Consider the following 19,373-nt stretch of genomic DNA (forward strand, 5'->3'; position numbering starts at 1 on the left):
TACTTCGACGTTTTTTAGTGAAAAATGAGCAGCTAACGAAGTAGAAAGGCAATCCAAAGATATCAAATTATTATAAAAGTCACTAAATTCTAAATACTAAAATGGACTTTTAGCAATGTTGTTTCAATATTTCAACTAGCTGATTTTCCGCAATTTGCCTTTTTTCCAATGTTTGCCCCCACCTTAACACATGGCTAATTTGCATGACAATTTGAAAACCAACATGGCAGCTGCCATGAATAAGGACTATTAAACAAAAAAAAATTCTTCTTTTACTTCAGCTGCACAAACCCGACCCAGGCTACCGCGCATGCGCATAAGTTTCGGGTCAATCAGGGAAATCAATGTGAGTTGAATATTAGCATGAGGAAGTGGGAATGTCAAAAGGGGCTTTCAGGGATATGTACTTCATGCTAGCCCACATATAGAGCCATTTCATTCAGTCCGGTGAGAGAGGATCAAAGGTGGTACCAAATAAACCTCTTTCATAATGGCGGCCAAATAAAATAATATTCTGTTTCAATGCTAATACGCCTTTTTAGCCTCGCTACGATGAGTAAATTTTAAAAGAATTTTTGTTTCAAAATGAGTGCAGTAGGTCTAATTAACATCAATACAAAAGAATGTAAAAAAGTGGTCACCATTTATGAAAGTGGTCAATATTGAGGTCAGACTGAACCAAAACTGACCGATTCAAAAATAAAACCAGCTCTTTTAAATGGCCAGAAAATTCTGATGCATTTTTACCTTTACAGATCTTGAGCTGATTGTCTGCGATCTTATATTAGATCTGGCAGAGCTGTACGAGGTATTCACATCAGATATACTACTCATATCATCATGTGGGACCACAGTGTCCCATGCCGTGGAGTAACGAGATGACTCTGACGTCACAGCCCCTGGAAAACCAGCCCTTTGTTGCAGTCCCTCCCGGACAGTGGACCTCAGGGTGCGTCCTGATGGTAACTTCCAGTTTAAACCCTGACGAACACTGTAACCCCTGTAGGCAGCCTGGATGGTGGTTGCAGCACTAGTCATGGAATCCTGATTAAAAATAAGTGGAGTTAGTATAGGTAATCTCATAGGGCAGAGTAATTTTGAGGATCAATATCACAAGTATTTTCAGAAGCTGCAGTGCGACAAGGGCAATTTCTGGAACTTCTGAAAATACAAGTGATATTTATCCTTAATTTTACGAGGAAACTTTTGATTACTTGTTTATAAATTTACTAGTAGTCAATGTAGATATCGCTAAGTGATAATATAAGTGTCAATATAATACACAGTTTGCAGATTTGTATCAGAGTGCCATTTTTGGAACCCAATAGTAGCTGTATAGCAAAAGCTGTAGAGTAACTGCAACTCAACTCATCTAAGTTACCAATAACACAATAGCAATAGAAATGTAAGAGAAACCCTTGCACACTTTGTATCTCAAACAACAATGTAAATGTCAACATGTTTTGCAATCATATTGAAAGTACTGCTGATATTTTTTTGTAATGCCCGTGATTTCAACAGGAATATACAATAATTAAGTTGTATAAAATCAATGCCATGCACAAAATTGCCAGAGCGTTTTCAGTGTGAAACATCACACTTGTAGAATTTTTATTTTGCTAGATACAGCCATGAATTATATGTCAAATTGATCGTTTAATTGTGTACTTTACAGACAATATTATTTCCTTTGAAAATTGCATTAAATTGTTCACAACTCAATGGTCACAATGCTCACATGGGCCGAAATTGACAACAGTGGCCGATAAGAACATGTACGCAAGTTCAGTGTTGAGCTTGTTACTCAATATAGAACACGCTGGTCCGAAAATAAATACCGTAGTTATTCGGTTATAAGGTGCATGGTTTATTCAAGAAAAATCTGTCTTTGGATGGCAAGTTAGTGCTAAAATTGGGGTGCGTCCTATAGCCAAGTATTTTCGCGCAACAAAATCTTAAGATCCAATTTGAGTCTGAACTCTGACCATTTATTAAGTCGGAAGGTTCAAATAAACGTGTGTGCGTTTTATGTTTATCATTTCAGGTGTGAACGTTTAGCTTGTGTTTTTACGTATATCATTAACATGCATGACTTTTTCACTTTTGGTTACATTAACAAAAAGAGTTTGCATGCCAGTCATGTAAGGATAACTGTTCTCAGATTCATCACATTCTTTTGGTAACTCTCAATTTTTTGGTGCGTCTTATAACCGAGTATTTTCACGTAATTTTCAGTTTGAGAACTTAGCTTGATTAAATTACTAAGTTTGGGGTGCGTCTTATAACTGAGTGCGCCTTATAACCAAATAATTACGGTATTAATTAAGGAACACTCATTTAGTAAGTGTACACAACACAATGGTCAGAGAAATGGAAAAAATGAGTTTTCACCCGCTTCCAAAGACAGGATCATAAATATCCATGTGAACGATGTCTGTCTAATGACATCTAACATCAAAACACACGCTTTCATTGGTTCTTGAAGTCACATGATAAGCAGCCTTTATACCTTACATTACTTTACGTACTAGGTAAACATGGTAGATGGATGTTGTAAAGGGACACTTTGTACCATATATATAAAGCTAAAAAGTTGTTATGGATGGGACGTCTTATGGGCCTAATATGAACATTTTACCAATTTTTTCTGCACACTCAACACTCTAGTGCTTAGGCTCTATTAAGGTTGCCGCCTCCTCAGCCTCACTTCTTCGCTCGGCTGACTTATTGGCAATGAAGGGCGAAATTTTTTAAGCATCATAGGAAGCCATGTCAGTGTTTAGTTGGCGTCCATGAACTGTAAAATGCACAAATCAGCTGAATGAAAAGTTGTTTTTGTACAACAACCCCAAAGCAATGAAACCAGCCCTGCTTAAATCATTTACTGCATGAAAATAATGAAAGTGATTTTGCCTGGTGACCAAAATTAATGAAAAATGCCCTCTTTTTTAGCATTTAGTAATTTTGCCCTCTATGTTATAAGGTTAGCAAAAGATGTTAACCTTTCATGTTGGTATCAATATAAGCTCTGTTCTTCTAGTGTTGCTACAGGCAAAATTACAACCTGCTTTTGTCTCCGCTGGCAAATCAGCCTCCATAGAGATTGTTACAACCCTTTTTGGTGCACAGTTAACTGTAGACATATAAATCACCACACAGTCTTTTCAAACTCCTCACTCTCCTTGAAGTCTACTTCAAAAATTACACGTAAATGAAAAAATGCATCAATAAAAGACAAATTTAAATTGCTAAATACAGTATTTACCAGTTCTTTGTTTAATTCTGCCTGTTCACGCAGACTGTCAACACCTAAAACAAACAGACGAAAAAAAAACTGTATTTCAACTCCTCAAATAGACACAGCCTTTATCAGAAAAGTTATTCCAGTCACTGAATGACTTCAGAAAAAATCTCTGCCTCTTGCTCAAAGATGGAAAAAGTTCTAACCACAACTTTAACCCTAACCCTGCCCCTGTGTGCGAACTGTGGGTTCTGGACAGGTGCCGGACGTACAGTAGTTTGGAATAGTCAGTACATATGCATGTATGTAGTCTGACATAGCTCTTACCAACCCGGTTCGGGAGTGGGGGAGGGCTGTACTGTAAGCAACAAACCCGACTTTTCCACTTCTATGATACTATAATTTCTGCCCTTGTGCCATAAACTGAACGTTACAAAAAGAAGCTGTAATTTTCAGGACTGCCCGAGAAAACCAACTTGGTACTGAATTAAATATGACCCACTGAATTGACCAATCTAGGTGTGCATACAGAAGACACCATAAATAAGCCATATTGCCAGTCCATACACTTAAGAGTTGATACAAGGCAAAAGTTTTTTGCTCATAACGTCCCAGTGGAAGTGATACCATTAGATACCTGGAAGTGCACCCTTAAACACAGTGTAATCTGTTGTTGATGCTGCAGATGCAGATGGCAGCATGTCATCTGTTTGACTTGACCCTGTAGCCTGCAAGTTTAACCCTAGCCTCCAGGCCTCTGTTTCCAAACGGTGCCTTAGCTGTGCTGCGGTCATTCTAATGGCAGCAATTCTGTTTTCTCTTGGTGGGCTACTCGAAGGCTTTAATTCACCAGTGTCTGGAGACACAAAAGATACACTACGGTTAAAATGCAATCCCTCCCAGTTTTCATCCGATGGCCCTCGTTTGTGGCTGGTGACCTAAGTCTGTTTATTGCAGTACAGTTCATTGTTAGAACAAATCACAATTTGACAAATTAAGAAAACTCAGTCCCAACGTTACTAAACATGCAGTCCTTCAGATATGCTGAGTCTAACCAGGAACCTTTAAAAAATTAAAATAAGTACAAAGATAAAACACATGGCACTTGCATTGTTCTGAGATAGCCACACCTGTGGAAGGATGAGGTGGACTGAATGAGCGAGAATCCAATTCACGTCTGGTTCTTGTAAAATCATTTCCTGGTAACAACAATGCAAGAAATTAAAATAAACATTAAGGCATTTTCACAATAATAATAATAATAATAATAATAATAATAATAATAAGGTCTATCAAAACCAACTAGACATAGTGCGTCACAACTGTAGCTTGTTCTCAAGATGAAAACATAGAGTTTAAGAAAGAGCAAGGTGGATGATTGTTTAGCAGGAGTTTGAATATCCTTAAAAAAAATTTACAATAAATAAACTTTAGTTTGTTCACAGATCCCAGTAACTGAATTCATAGTAAATTTCAGTTAATCACAACTGAAACATTTATGGTTCAACTGAAAATGGTTTGGAATGCAAAAATGACAAAACCTTAACGAAATTTGATACTTAACTTTGGGTGAGTGTAGGCCTAAAAACGATGGTTATTTGTTACTGATTCCACACACTGAACTAAATATCTGGCACCAGTTGTTTAAAAGGTGGATGACACTATCCACTGGATAGCACAATTGGATAGTGATTTATTCGGCGGATAGCGCTATCCATTGCTTGAACAACTGAGGCCTGAGCTATATCTTCATGCACATCACTTGTGTTTTTTCTTTTGGATTTCAAAACTACATGTATGTTAACTAAACACTAAGTGACCTAAGTTTTTAAGTCTTCATTTGAAAAAGACACTTGCTTATTTTAACTGGGGTTTTCCTATTGGTCTGCCACTACGAACTTTAAAATCTTGAGAGAGATGGATCAAGGAGATAATGACATCAAAGACTCACTAGTTCAAGAGTGCAATGCGTGTGTACACGGCTGAATTAATATGCCGCACAGGAATTTCGGGCTTTCAGACTTACTCATGTTTTGCACATATAAGAAGCAGCATTTACACACTGAAACACTGCAACACTCCTTCTGAAGAATTCACTCACCCAGAATATCAAATTCCACAAAGGTAATTAATAGTACAATAAAAGGTAAGAATGATGTCACAATTTAACCCTGAAAGGTCTCTAATGTCCGCATAACATATGGAACCTTTTTGCAAGGTGATTATGCCTTGTGCATGGTCTCTCTCTTTCAAAAGACTGCTCTTGCCACCATGTTTAACTAACTTCTTTTTCTTCTTTACATGTTGTCTCTTTTTTTCATTTTGGACCTCTATGGTATGGTTCTCATTGCCTAATTTTTCACAATACCCACTGGACCAGTTATTTTGCTTAACATAATAACATCCAAAATAATAAAAAATGCTTCTGTTTTAATGCTAATAAGCCTTTCTAGCTTCGCTATGATGAGCAAATTTCAAAAAAATATTTGTTTCAAAATGAGGGCAGTAGGTCTTACTAACATAAATACAAAAGAGCTTGCCATTAAATTTTATGAAAGTGACCTATGACCAATTTATTTTGATCCTGCCCAAACAAGATGACAAAAAACTCAAAAACTAAAATAAATTAAATATGACATCCATGTACAACCCTGCATCACCTAATGATAACTTACATGTATGTCAAAAGGAATGACATAACGCAAAATGCAAACTACCAAATTCACAAATGTCATAGGTACCTTCACGAAAGCCGTCATATGCAGATGGTCCAGAATCAGGTGGTTTAGTACCAACAGACACACTGGTGACAAAAGGAACCTGTCCTCGGTCATCACTCTCCTTGACTGGAGACATGGAGCAATCACCACTGGACAAAGAAGCGGAACTAGAAACATTGTCCATTGGGTCATGACCATTGGCAGTAGCATAAGATGGAAGCCCTCTGAAGGAAGCAATGTCAAGATTCTCTGGAAAGATAAATTTTACATCAATTGTTGTGATGGCAACTATTAAAGATATCCTGAATCCAAACTATGTATGGGGTCTTTTCCATCTTTAAGTCACATTCACGAAATCCACCTGATTTTGTATGAAAGCTTGTATTGGGCTTACATGTACATAAAACAAACGACTTTTCACATCCAAGGTCAAAGTTGCTTTTATATTACCTGCATTTCAATAATACTATTTATTATTACTTCGTAGGAGAAATGCAGGATTGCTTTTACCTTTGTCTGATTCACTCACACCAGTGTCATCACTATACTGCTGCAAAGACAATTTAAAGAACGTGAAAGAAGAAAATCTTAACACTCGGTACTCAAATACAGAATTCTGTAACAAAAATCCTAAATTCATTTGTCAGTGATGAGATAGCCAAACAATCAAAGACCCATATTATGTTGTAAACTAACTAAGGTACATGTACTGTAAGTGCTGGGTACAAAGGTCACTTCCTGTAAAGCTGAATCAGTACCTATAGTACTCTAGGAATACCTCTAGTAGGGCTGTGGGGAACAAGGATGGATTAATGGTGAGTACTTACCCTCCACCAACGTGGAGAGGAATAATAATAATAATAATAATAATAATAATAATACTGTATGTTGCCTTATCATAGCACTTATAAAAAATTATGTATAATCACTAAAAAAATCACTATTAAATGTATGGTTGCCCCCCTTTCCCTGAAAAAAGGAGGGAGTTTTGGCTGAGTTTGTGTTGGTTCACAACCATGCTAAAGATTGCTAAAGGAGATTACTAAAGGAGATTGTCCAAGGAGATTGCTCACGAAGTCAACAGATTGAGTGGACTTGAAATACAGGAAATGGCTTCAAAAATACAATAAACATTCAAGATATTTTACAGTTGTCTACAGAACAGTAGGTTTTGTCCATTTTTTACTTTGAAAGCAAGATAACAAAAATGCATGATTGACCAAGAAAGCTAAAAATACCTCTACTTCATCTTGAGGAAAAGGATGATTGTATGGGTAAATAATTGACTTGAATTCACTCCGACCTTTAGAGTAGGTCTCTCCAAAAGATTTCTTCTCCTTTCGATGGAGGTTGCTTTGAAGGTTCTTTTTCTGTCTGTTATACAAATCCTACAGACATCAAAAACAAGCATGTCATTATCCTTTCTCAAAATATCTTGCCACAGGATACACCTAAGCAAGAAAGTAGATGCACGGTAGCGTTTCATCTGAGACAACAGACAAATAGCCAATGGAACACCAGTGGTCCCTCGAGTCAGGACACAACAATGCAAGTTCCCGACTCATGTTCTCTGTTTGCCTGACTGTGTTTACATTAGATGAAACAAGGACATCACTATTTTTGCAGTAGAGAGCCCAAATAATTGTTGCATATCACAGCCCCATTTAATATCACACACTTTTATTCTATGAGGGCACGCTGGACATGAAGCGAAAGATAACCAACGATAAGCAATTGTTAGAATCATTTTATATCCAGCAAGCCCAAGTAGAATACTTGTTTTTATTAAAAACTCTAGGATCAACATCAACTAAAGCATCGATTTCTGCCTTGGCCAATTCTGGTCCAAAACGGCTCTTGTCAGACTTTTTTTTTTCAGAGCTCAGCTTGCTTTATTGCTGACGCATTCCTTGACCATATTAGGCACAGCAGGTATATGAACTGATAGCCTGTATCCGGCGAGCCAATAATGGAAATGTTGGAAATCTGATATCCATAGTTCAGTTTTTAATAAAGTGTACAGTACCGCTCAAAAGTAAGTTACCACCCTCTGCCGAGGCGAGAATCTCGTCTCTAGAGACGAGACCGTTCGAAAGTGTCTGGATAAAGTGCCTGCATAAACGAGAACTTTCCAAAGATTAACCGGTTTACGAAGACACTCGTGCAACCAAACGTAACACTTGACACTAAAGCTTTGGGTCAAAATGCTGTTGGCGGTGGTGTATTATTGTCTTTGCGTGTAGACATCTGCCCATGAAATCTACATACACTGTTCCTGTACTTTGATTCGAAGTTGATTAAGAGAAGAAATGTTTCGATAAACTTGCGCGGCAGCATGCGGTTGGCGGTGGTTTGTTATCATCTTTGCGTGTGCACATTTAACCCTCAAATCGGCCCGTGAAATCTACATACACTGTACTTCCATTTGGAGTTGATGTCGAGGAGAAATGTTTCCATAAACTTGCGCGGCAGCATGCGGTTGGTGTTGGTGTATTATTGCCTTTGTGTGTCAACATTTAGGCCTTGAATTTGCCCGTGAAATCTACATACAAAGTTGATTTCAAGAAGAAATGTTTCGATAAACTTGCACTGCCACATGTAAACACTGTTAATTGATCAATTTCCTGCAGCAGTACTGAAAGTTTAAATCCATCGAACTGCCAGAAAAATTGGTCTTTCAAATTCAAGCGAGTTTATCAGGTGGCAAGTGAAGAGAACGCGGTGACAAAACTGATGCACATTTCAGCTGCGCAACAGCTTACATTTTAAAACATGAGCAACTTCCTTCACGTTGGATGACGAGTGTTTTTTTCCTGTGATTTTTTCAGCTGTCGCGTCACCTGTTCAAGGGTGGCTTCACTTGGGTCTTTCATCGCGCACTGGCAACACGACAAAATTTGAAAAAAATCTCATCACTGGTGCGAGCAAAAAATTGTGTAGCCGCGACATTAGGAGATGTGTTCATACACGTTTGTTTAATTCATGAACGAAAAAATTAATAAGCGCTTTCACAGCAAATGCCAATCTTGCCGCTTCAGTGGTTCTCGCAAGAAGAGAGTCTCGTCTCTAGAGACAAGTGTCTCATCTCTAGAGACGAGACTCTCGTCTCGCGAGAAACGCGACGAGACTGGTAACTTACTTTTGAGTGGTACTGTAATATTATCTGCTCACTTGCTCGGCAAACAATATAATGATGATACATGCAGCTTTCCTTCACTGCACATTACAGAAGTTATCCCTTTGATACCAGGTGAATAATAGGCATATAAGCCACTTCCAATTTTGCAAAATACATGAATAAAACATTGTAATAACAATGAGAAAAAATAAATTAACAACAAAGCGTACCTCAAGCTTCTTCTGCTTTTCTTTCACAGCTCTTTCTTTCAACAGTCTGTCTTCTTTGAGCTTTTTGTTTCTCTCTGTCTGTTGTTTCTTGATGTATTTCTGTTTAACCAAAGTCAAAAAGGAAGCAACTTCAAAAACTGCCGATAGTGAATGTATACAGAATTGACCAGCTACAGTATACACTGTATCCCCTGTAACTGACCACTCTGTCTTTGTTCTCAGTCATGCTTTGCTTTTAGTACACAACTACATGTATGTGCATACACTGTGTATCAAATTTCAACTTAACATTTGGTAAACTGACAAAAAACCAAATGCTAATAAAATAGTTGTTTCAACATTCATCACAAATTTGCCATCTTCAAGGTTATCAAACAAAATAATTCTTACACTGTAATAATTATCAACCAGTTATACTCTATCTAACACAAGATGATTTTATTCGCCAAAGGAGTGGATGGGTTATAGTGATTGCAGTGCATTCACTGAGTGATTGGTGTGAGTCTTGGTTAAGCTGACATTTTTTTTACACTCCACTACTCCTTGAAACACTTAGATCATACAGACTACGTTTGTCCATGGAATCGTTTACAAAGTCGCTAACACAACAGCAAAATTACCATCTACCTTGACTTCCTCTGAATCATAATGCCTCATTTTTTGCATTGGATAAGCTGGTGCTGTTGAAGGTATAATATCAAACAAACATCAGTCAGTTCCCAACTTGAAAACCCTCACAATCCCTACAAGCCCTTGCAGACCAATAACTTTCAAACTTGTATATTTTACATAAAAGTCACTCTCTTTTAAATGAGGTTAAACGAAGTTTAACAAAGTAAACAACTAGGAGCGACTGCAGCGTATTGGTCAGTGGTTGTAGTATACTGGCGCATGCGTGGAATACCTCGTGCTTTGGGCTGTATCGCTTATTTATCAGTGTGGCGGGAAGTAGGAGCATTGTGTGGAGCGTTTAGCGGTTTTCTTTTTGTTTCCTATGTACAGTCTTCATTCCGTAGATGTGTTCAAAACTGCTTTCCTTTCAGTCAGGATTCTTTTTGGGTCCAGTTACGGGTTTGTTTTGGGGGAAACGCAACTTCGGGCGAACTTGCGATCGAGTTGGGATAGCCGCCATGTTGGATTCTTGTAGCTTTATTTTTGGGCAACGTCAGTTCACGCAGCTTCAGTAAGCGTTTTCTACCATCGAGATCTTATGCAGGGCCCCGCTTCTTATTGCATAAAGCCCTTCACGACCACGCGGAATTTGCTTGGGCGCTGCGGTCGTACATCATGGCGTGACCTTTGGCCATCTCCGGTCCCCGTACAAGAATCACCTGGCGGGACGCTTGTCTTCGACCGACCTTGGACAGCGTATCCTTTGCACAGTTTCATATGGGACAGGGCATTTCATGCATTTGGACTTCAGAGCTAACTATCTCTGTTGTTAGGTGGCATAGCGTCAATTTTAGCGTCTCACTCGTATTCTGTCAGGCTTTTAGCGTTATGGCCGCGTCATAGGCTCTCTGATGCTTGGTTGTAGTTTGTTTCTAGTTTTGCTTTGGGCCATGTACTCTACTATAAGCATCTGTTATTTAGCTGGGCCTCACGTACAACGTACACTTGTCTGGTAATATTATTGATACTACTATTACTATTATCTAGAGGCTTAGGCCGTTGGTATATGAAGTGACGTGCCTTGGAGTTTGCTTTATTTATGTATCGGCGTGGCGTTAGCGTGTATTTTTCTCTGTTCATTTGCTAGCATGTTGCGTGGACTTGTTTTGTACAGTTTTATGTAATTTATGTAGTTTAATATAATTACTTAGTTTACGAGGAGAAAGCATTGTAGTTCTGTGCATTGATGTTTTGCGTTGCGTTCCACCTTGGAGTTGCATTGCGTTGGTATTTTCAGTGTTGTTTAGCGTTGCATTGCGTGGCGTTGTATTCTTAGCATTGCGTTGTATTCTCAGCGTGGTTTAGCGTGGGGATAGCCCTTCTTATATGAATAGTTTATTACAAGAAATACCGATGTACATAGTAGGAAAAGCAGACTTGGGGATTTAATTTAGTTTGTCCATGTTTTACGAGGGAAACAGAGGGAGGGCGTTCTTTTTCAGTAACAACTACTAGATTTTGGAATTCCCATCCAAGAGATATAATTTTTCTATACTTATTTGCATATTATTACATTATACCTTTTTGACTGTTTTAGATATATTTATATTTAATTGTAGGAGGGCCACTAGGTTATCAGCCTTAGCTGTTAGGTGCTCACCCTCGTGAGGTGGTGTTGGTTGTTGTTATTGCGTGGTGTTGTATTCCTTTTTTTTTTGTATTGCGGGGTGTTATACTCCCTTTTTTTTTGTATTGCCTTGTTTTTTTTTGTGATTGTGGGAGCCCCACAAGTTTATCAGTCTTAGCTGTTAGGTGCTCACCCTCGTGAGGTGGCGTTGGTTGTTGTTATTGCGTGGTGTTGTATTCCTTTTTTTTTTGTATTGCGGGGTGTTATACTCCCTTTTTCTTTTTGTATTGCCTTGTTTTTTTTTGTGATTGTGGGAGCCCCACAAGTTTATCAGTCTTAGCTGTTAGGTGCTCACCCTCGTGAGGTGGCGTTGGTTGCTGTTTTTGCGTGGTGTTGTATTCCTTTTTTTTTTTGTATTGCGGGGTGTTGTATTCCTTTTTTTTTGTATTGCGGGGTGTTATACTCCCTTTTTTTTTTGTATTGCCTTGTTTTTTTTTTTTTTTTGTGATTGTGGGAGCCCCACAAGTTTATCAGCCTTAGCTGTTAGGTGCTCACCCTCGTATAATAAAGTTGGTTGTTGTTATTGCGTGGCGTGGTATTCTTACGTTGTTTAGGGTAGCATTGGGTCTTCGCGTTGCGTCGCTTTGTAGTCTCAGCGTTGTTTCGCGTTGCATTGCATAGCGTTGTATTCTTACCGTTGTTATCATTGCATGGCGTCTTAGCGTTGCATTGCGTTGTATTCTCAGCGTTGTTAGCGTTGCGCTGTATTCTTAGCATTCTTGTCTAGTGTGTGTTGTTTCCCCAGTCCACTTCTGCCCCATTACACCCCTATCTGCAGGGTGAGCAGTCAGGAGCTCCAGTTGCTAGGCAGTCTTTTTTAACGGTCAGTGGTCTACACTTCTCGCAGGCGCCACGGTGGTATGTCACTCTGTGGTTAGCTGGTTGTTTGGGATTGCATTCCCCCTCCCTCCCCCCCTCTTTATATTTATATATATATACATATATATACATATATATATGTAGCTTGGGAGTTGGGGTTTGGTGTAGTCTTGCAGGGTTGCAGTCTTGTCAGCTCATTTTACATGCCAGTTGTTAGGGGTTGGGTTGCTGACCTACGGCACGTTAGTTCTGGGCACCTGATCTCCACTTGCGTCAACTGTTGTTAAACGGGGTTAACCACAAGAGCGCTTGTGTTCCCTTGAGGGTCTTAAGGGACTTGTTATGCACACGTCTATGCGTACGCCACGTCGGCATTCCTTCAGGCTAGTGGTGTTTCATGAAGCACTGGTGCCAGTGCATCTGTCAGGGGTCTGCTTTCCCTTGCATTTTGCTATGTTCATTCCTGTAGCTGTGCCAGTGCTGTCGGCGGTCTTCTGTTATCCCCAGGTGCATGGGTGCTTCCTGTTTGTTGTAGTGTCTGTTCCCTGGAGGGTGCACACGCCCGTGTCTACTTTCCTCCATGCCAGCAGGGTTTCTGCTAGGCGCTTGTGCTAGTGCATTAGTCAGGGGTCTGCTTTTCTGTGCATTTTCCTGTGTTTGTTTGTGCCCTGCACCTGTGCATGCTGTCTGCTCACATTGGTAGACCTGTGCGGTTGGGGGGGGGGGTCTTCTGTTGTCCACCTGTACGTGGATCCCTCATGTATGTTGTGGTGTTTGTGTTCCCTGGAGGGTCCGCAGAACTTTCTTCACACACGCCAGACCATACGTTTTATGTCTCCTTTCCTTCCGGCCAGCAGGGTTTCGCTAGGCCCTTGAGCCAGTGCCTCAGTCCGGGGTCTTTGTATTTTCTTCTATGTTTGTTTGTGCACCGGTGCCTGTGCGTGCTTTTAGCTCACTTTGGTAGACCTGTGCAGTCTGGGGTCTTCTGTTGTCCACCTGCACGTGGATCCCCCGTGTTGGTTGTACATTTGTGTTTCCCGTAGAGTCTGTGCAATTTTTATGCACACGTGCCAGTGTATCCACTGATGTCAGCATTCCTTATGTCCGCAGTGTTTTGTGCACACGTGCGCTGGTGCATTCATCAGGGGTCTGGGTTCCCTTGCATTCTGCCGTGTTCGTTCGTACCGCTGAGCCAGTGCATGCTTACAGCCCGCATTCATAGGCCTGGGCAGTTGGTGGTCTTTCGATGTCCACATGGGTGTGGATTCCCTTTTTCGTGTAGCTTGTTTGTCTCCCGTAGGGTCTGCAGACTTGTTATGTACACGCACCAGTTCATATGCATGTCTACTTTCCTTCCTTGCTAGCAGTGTCTTGCGAGGCAATGGCACCTGTGCATCAGTGCAGGTCTGCCTTCCCATGCTTTTTGCTGTGTTCTGTCGTGCATCTGCGCCAGTGCATGCCTTGAGCTTATGTTGGTTACCTGTGCAGTCGGCAGTCTTTTGGGATCTACCTGCATGAGGATCCCTCGTGTGCGTTGTAGCGTTGTACGAATTGTGATGCACACATGCCATATGCCTATATAAGTGTTCCTTCATGCCAGCAGTGTTTTATGAGGCGTCGGTCGGGAGTCTGCATTCCCTTGCATTTCACTGTGTTCGTTCATGTAGCTGCACCTGTGCATGCCTTTCAGCTAGCATTGGTTAACCTGTGCCTTCTGCGGTCTGCTGTTGTCCACATGTGCATGGATCCCTTGGGTCTGGTTGTAGTTTCTGGGTTGTCCTGGCAGTTTACGGTTAGCACATTGCAGTGGTCTAGGCTGTTAGCGTGGTCATGAGCAGTTCTTTGGTTGTTGGGTGCCGTCGGATTGGGCGAGTCGGGGCTCTTGCTTAGGGGCCATGAGCCCCTCTCTCTGAGCCATCTAGGCTCGGAGGTCCTCCCGCTGGGCGTGGGGGCTCATGGCTGGGTTGTCAGGTTTTGCCAGCCATCGGTGCAGTCTCCATCTTGGAGCTGGCTGCCAATAGTGGAAGCTCCAGGATGTTTCGGGCACCCAACCTCCAAAGAGCGACGATGTTGTTTAATGAGGTTAAACGAAGTTTAACAAAGTAAACAACTAGGAGCGACTGCAGCGTATTGGTCAGTGGTTGTAGTATACTGGCGCATGCGTGGAATACCTCGTGCTTTGGGCTGTATCGCTTATTTATCAGTGTGGCGGGAAGTAGGAGCATTGTGTGGAGCGTTTAGCGGTTTTCTTTTTTGTTTTTTTGTTTTTTTTTTTTTTTTTTTTTTTTTTTTTTTTCTGCTTTCCACTGTGTATCAGTGTGACGGGTGCCCATTCTTCTCGGGGGCGTGGGGGCTCATGGCTGGGTTGTCAGGTTTTGCCAGCCATCGGTGCAGTCTCCATCTTGGAGCTGGCTGCCAATAGTGGAAGCTCCAGGATGTTTCGGGCACCCAACCTCCAAAGAGCGACGATGTTGTTTATTTATAGTTCTAATTACTGCAGGCACAAACGAGCACAGTACATGAACACTAAAATAAAAACCATTTCTGTACAAACGCTTTTAGTATTAGTATTGTATAGTTTTGCCTCATTAGTGTTTCATTTGTTAAGTGCTTGCAATACATGTAGTTCTGTTGTAGTCTTGGTTGTGCGACTTCAGTGCCATCAAGTAGTGTCATCTTTGCAATAATATTATTATTGGACGAGCGAGTCCTGTTTTCTAGTGTCCAATTTTGTACGATTTTCATCACACATCTTTTCATTAGATTTCTATAAATTGTCCTTGTAGTTGCATGTAAATGTTTTTTCTCTTTCCTTTAGGGAAGGTACTGGTTTTTGAGTACTGTTTCAGTTTGAGTTATACTGTGGTTTAATTAGGTTCCCTAACCTTCTAGAACCCACAATCTAAGACAATTGTTGGGACAGTGTTCGCTCTTTCATCCCTCAATGTTGACAAAAGTCTAAATGGTATGATTATTGAATACTTGGTTGCTCAGGCAAGAAAAAAATAATTCTAGGGTAACATTGAGGGGAGACAGGGAACAGGCATTATTTGTGAGTTAAAATTGAAGTTCGGCTCAAGTTTCCCAACTAATTATGTCCTAGATTGCAATATTATTGTTTCTTTGTTTGCCTTCTTTTTTTTTTTTTTGGTGCTTTGGTCTTAGAACATTGTAAATTAGCTTTAGTTTTCCTTTGTAAATGGTTAATAGTTTATGTTGAAAGATTGGAGAGTTGTTGAACAACAATGCTGGAATTAAACAGTCTAATTCAACATGCGTTCTAGAGTTTAATGCAGTCAGGAGGCTACACAATTACCTTTGACAGAGATTTATGATAAAATGCAACAAACCTTGAGACTGCGAGTTTAGTGGTCTTTTTCTCTTTGATGCTACAGGTGGTCTGCTAAATCCTATGGTATGCTGAGGTTTGGGATCTGCTAAAGGTTTTTTAATTTCTTTGTCTGTAAAACAGGAGAATGTAGAAAAGTGATGGATCTATTGCTAAACTGACACATGTCTACTATATTTACATTGCAAGGGCATGCTACACATATTGCAACATTGCCAGCAGAATAAAAGCAGCAATTACACATAACCTAATATTGTAGAAATTCCCATAGCTTTCTTAGTTAAGTATGCCATCCATCCAACAAACCCAAGCAACTTAACTCTAGTCGTACTAAAATGGCAAACACAATGAAATGTAAAACCAGGGATGTACTTTTTTTGTGAACAAGAGGCCACATCTAAAAAGCTGCATTAATTTTCACAAAATTAATACATGTGCAATTGTACCATGCAATCTTGATAATGACCGAGTGTAATGTAAGTGTTCATTCTAAAACTTTTTTGGAGTGAGACATTGTCTCACCGCCTAAAACAAATGGGAGCATTTGTCAAAATGAGAGGGGACATTTTCAAGAAACAGCTGTGAAATACATGTAATGTCCTAGTATAAGTTCAATGTTTATCCTTCCACGCGATGAGTGTTGCACTTCTTGGTTCTTTGTTAACAACACCATGTTTAAATAGTAAGAGTTTCATTATAAGCTGGTCACCAGCGGTATACATATGTACCGTCTGTTTGTCGAAAATTTGCCTCTCACCGCCGAGTACTCTGCCTTGATTTTCACTCAAACCCTTGTAAAAGACAAGAGTGACCTCCGTTTTTACATTGATTAGCCCAGGATTCTACTTCAAAATTTATTGAAACCCCTTTTTCCCAGGCTCCCTATGCTGTGACAAAAACATGGCATTCACAATGGCAAAATTCATGATGCACAGGACAAAATTACATGTTCTGCGTGCCAGCAGGCTACAACATTGCACAAAAACATGCCCTAGAAAATTATGAACACTGATGTGATGTTTTAAAGGGTGTTACATGTATTTTCCTGATAATAAAATGATCATAGCAGTAATAAAAGCTGTGAAACAGCTACTTCATTTTAGTTCACAAAACTTACCAGATTCATCATCAGAATACAGTTTCAGGTCGGATAAGACATTTCTTGCTGCTGTGGACAGCATTTGGCTTGCCTTTAAATCACTGAAATCTCTTTCAGCACTTGTCTTGGATTCCACAACTTTATCAGAAGAGTGTTGCCCCGAAGGTTCAGTATCATTGTCTGTTAACAATCAAATGGAGTGGTATCCAGATGAGTACCAGTACTCTGGTGCACAGCAACTTAACAAGTAATAAATTATTGCCCTGTAAGTAATAAATTGTTGATCTGCAGAGATCTGTCAACTACACTGTACTCTGAAGATGACTTCTGCTCAGGTCATTGAAAAGTCCGACAATGTCATCTCAAACAGTCCTTTCAGGAATACACTCACCTGGATGATCGTACTTTACTATTTTACACAAATTATCGCAAGGTCACTAGTTTAGTGCCTGTTGGAAGAACTCAGGTTGCCTATCTCATTCACAAATAAACTCACTCTTTTATTCTTCCACATGAACAGGCCTAAATGGGAGTCACACATTCAGCCTAAGACTCCCATTTAACTTTTCCCTGCAGAGATCTGACAAATAGATCAGGAACTCTCTGCCCTACTCTTTGGGGATAGTGTATGAATTTTTTGACAGCCAACATAGTTTACAGACATTGGTTGTTCAGTGTCCACATTGTATGCAACTTTATCTGAGGAGACGCAAAGGTAAGCTAAGCCAATTTCTATCATTGTCTATTGAATGAAAATTTAATACCTGACAGTGTATTTCTAGCTACAATCTGAGACAATCACAAAAACCTATGACTATCCCAACTGCCCATTTGACCACTGCATCCAAACATGGAGGTTGGATGCTTGGGGGTCCCAGCCATATAGGGCTTCCACTGGAGGCTAACCAGCCAACACAATTCCCCATGGCTGACAAACCTTGCACCCAGCCATGACCCCCCATGCCAGGCACCCATCACACTGACAAGCAGTGAATGAAAAAGAGGATAAGTGAGGGGGAGGCAAGCAAACTTAAGAAAACCAAGATACAAGATGGACAGGCAAGAACTCTACTCTGGGTTCTACACGTAGAACTCAGCAAGCAAATGCCCAGGCCCCACATAATTATGTACCACGTGACTGCCATGTTTTCTTCTTTCATCCGAAGAATCTGCTTCCTTCAAACACTAGCAAGCCTATTTCTGAAATTTCAATACTTTTTAAAGCAGCTTTTCAGAGTAGTCTCTCTGGGTGGCATAGCCAGAGGTATAATCTTTCTTTGAAGCTATGAATGAAATGAAAATCAACACACAATAGCCAACTTGCTTCTGTTGAAACTCCTGCATGAGTGATGACAAATTTACAAATTACTAACCCGAATTCTTCTTCATTCCATTAATTTGTTCCTGGTGTTCTGGAGAAAGCTTTCTTACACCTGCATCCTTTACGCTGGTATCCTTTCCGTTTCTCTTCTTGTCATCATGAATGGCACCCTTCTGTTCCTCATCTTCATCTTTCCAATGGAAGTTCAGGCTATTGGATTCCGAGATATCCGTATCCTGACTGCTTCTGGACTGGGGTCGACTACTCTCTGAGGATGTTCCCTGTTTCTTTGCAGGACCCAAAATCCTTTTTACCGTCTGCTGACCAGTGCGCCATGAAGAAGTAGTGATGACATCTGTTGGTCTGCGAGGAGCTATTATTCGCTGCAATTTTGGAGCTGCTGTTCAAAAAAAAAATAACAAAACTTAATTATTTTAGTGAGAAAAAAAAATTAACCACTAAAAGCTAAGTTTCAGTCACCCTTCAAAATCAGGCTTCATTGCCCACCTACACTGTAGACAGTTGGTCAGCATCAAAGTTATTATTCTTTAAGTTGTGCTCACAAACATTATCAAGCTCACACGCAATTCTGTTATAATTGCACCTTTCATTAACTTGCAGATTCTTAATAAGTTTAAATTAAAATCAACAGCTACAATTTCACTGCTGTCAATCACAGTGGTGTCCAGAAAGGGCATGTGGGTGATATTCACCACTGTGATGGGCTAATGTACTTTTGATCAGCTTATTTACTGTTTTAAACAGTCTGCAACCGACCACTGCAAATGTAAGAGGCTTTTTTCAATATACATGTATTAAAATTCAGCTTGAAAGAGAGGTTCAGAGGACAAAGACAAAGGAAAGTGGATGATATGCAAATACTTTTCACAATCATTCCAACATGTGTCTATTGTTTTTGTCCTCACTGCATCACCGTCAAGATGAATATTTGATGTTTCAAAAATGGCCTATTAGCCATAATTATTAGAGCGGTTTTCAGTTGAGTGTCGAAAGTAATTAGCGAATTACTTTGCTTTTGCATTACTTCACTCAGTGATTGGTTCAAAGTTCTCACGCCACTTTGTCAACCAATCACAAGTGAAACCAAAACCAATCGTGGCTCGCGCGTGCACATTTTCCCGCGCTTTGTGTCGGCTACTTGTAATTACTTTGAGTT

General features: G+C 40.1%; 1 protein-coding gene across 4 annotated transcripts in view; it reads right to left on the reverse strand.

The window, feature by feature from the left end:
• Positions 1 to 19,373, reverse strand: part of LOC137993502 (centrosome-associated protein 350-like) — a 65,865-nt gene that overhangs the window by 41,586 nt on the left and 4,906 nt on the right. For 3 of the 4 annotated variants that reach the window (XM_068839409.1, XM_068839408.1, XM_068839407.1), the window contains exons 8-19: positions 18,249 to 18,596; positions 16,894 to 17,055; positions 15,778 to 15,888; positions 9,937 to 9,989; positions 9,310 to 9,408; positions 7,200 to 7,349; positions 6,472 to 6,511; positions 5,983 to 6,210; positions 4,351 to 4,440; positions 3,879 to 4,097; positions 3,266 to 3,309; positions 748 to 1,044 (exon numbers count right to left, since the gene is read on the reverse strand). In XM_068839409.1, the coding sequence (XP_068695510.1) occupies positions 748 to 1,044; positions 3,266 to 3,309; positions 3,879 to 4,097; positions 4,351 to 4,440; positions 5,983 to 6,210; positions 6,472 to 6,511; positions 7,200 to 7,349; positions 9,310 to 9,408; positions 9,937 to 9,989; positions 15,778 to 15,888; positions 16,894 to 17,055; positions 18,249 to 18,596 (1,841 nt within the window). The remainder of the gene's footprint in view (positions 1 to 747; positions 1,045 to 3,265; positions 3,310 to 3,878; positions 4,098 to 4,350; positions 4,441 to 5,982; positions 6,211 to 6,471; positions 6,512 to 7,199; positions 7,350 to 9,309; positions 9,409 to 9,936; positions 9,990 to 15,777; positions 15,889 to 16,893; positions 17,056 to 18,248; positions 18,597 to 19,373) is intronic. The other variant, XM_068839411.1, reaches the window with a different exon arrangement.

The sequence above is a fragment of the Montipora foliosa genome, chromosome 2 (assembly GCF_036669935.1).
Source record: "Montipora foliosa isolate CH-2021 chromosome 2, ASM3666993v2, whole genome shotgun sequence".
Taxonomy (NCBI): Eukaryota; Metazoa; Cnidaria; class Anthozoa; order Scleractinia; family Acroporidae; genus Montipora; species Montipora foliosa.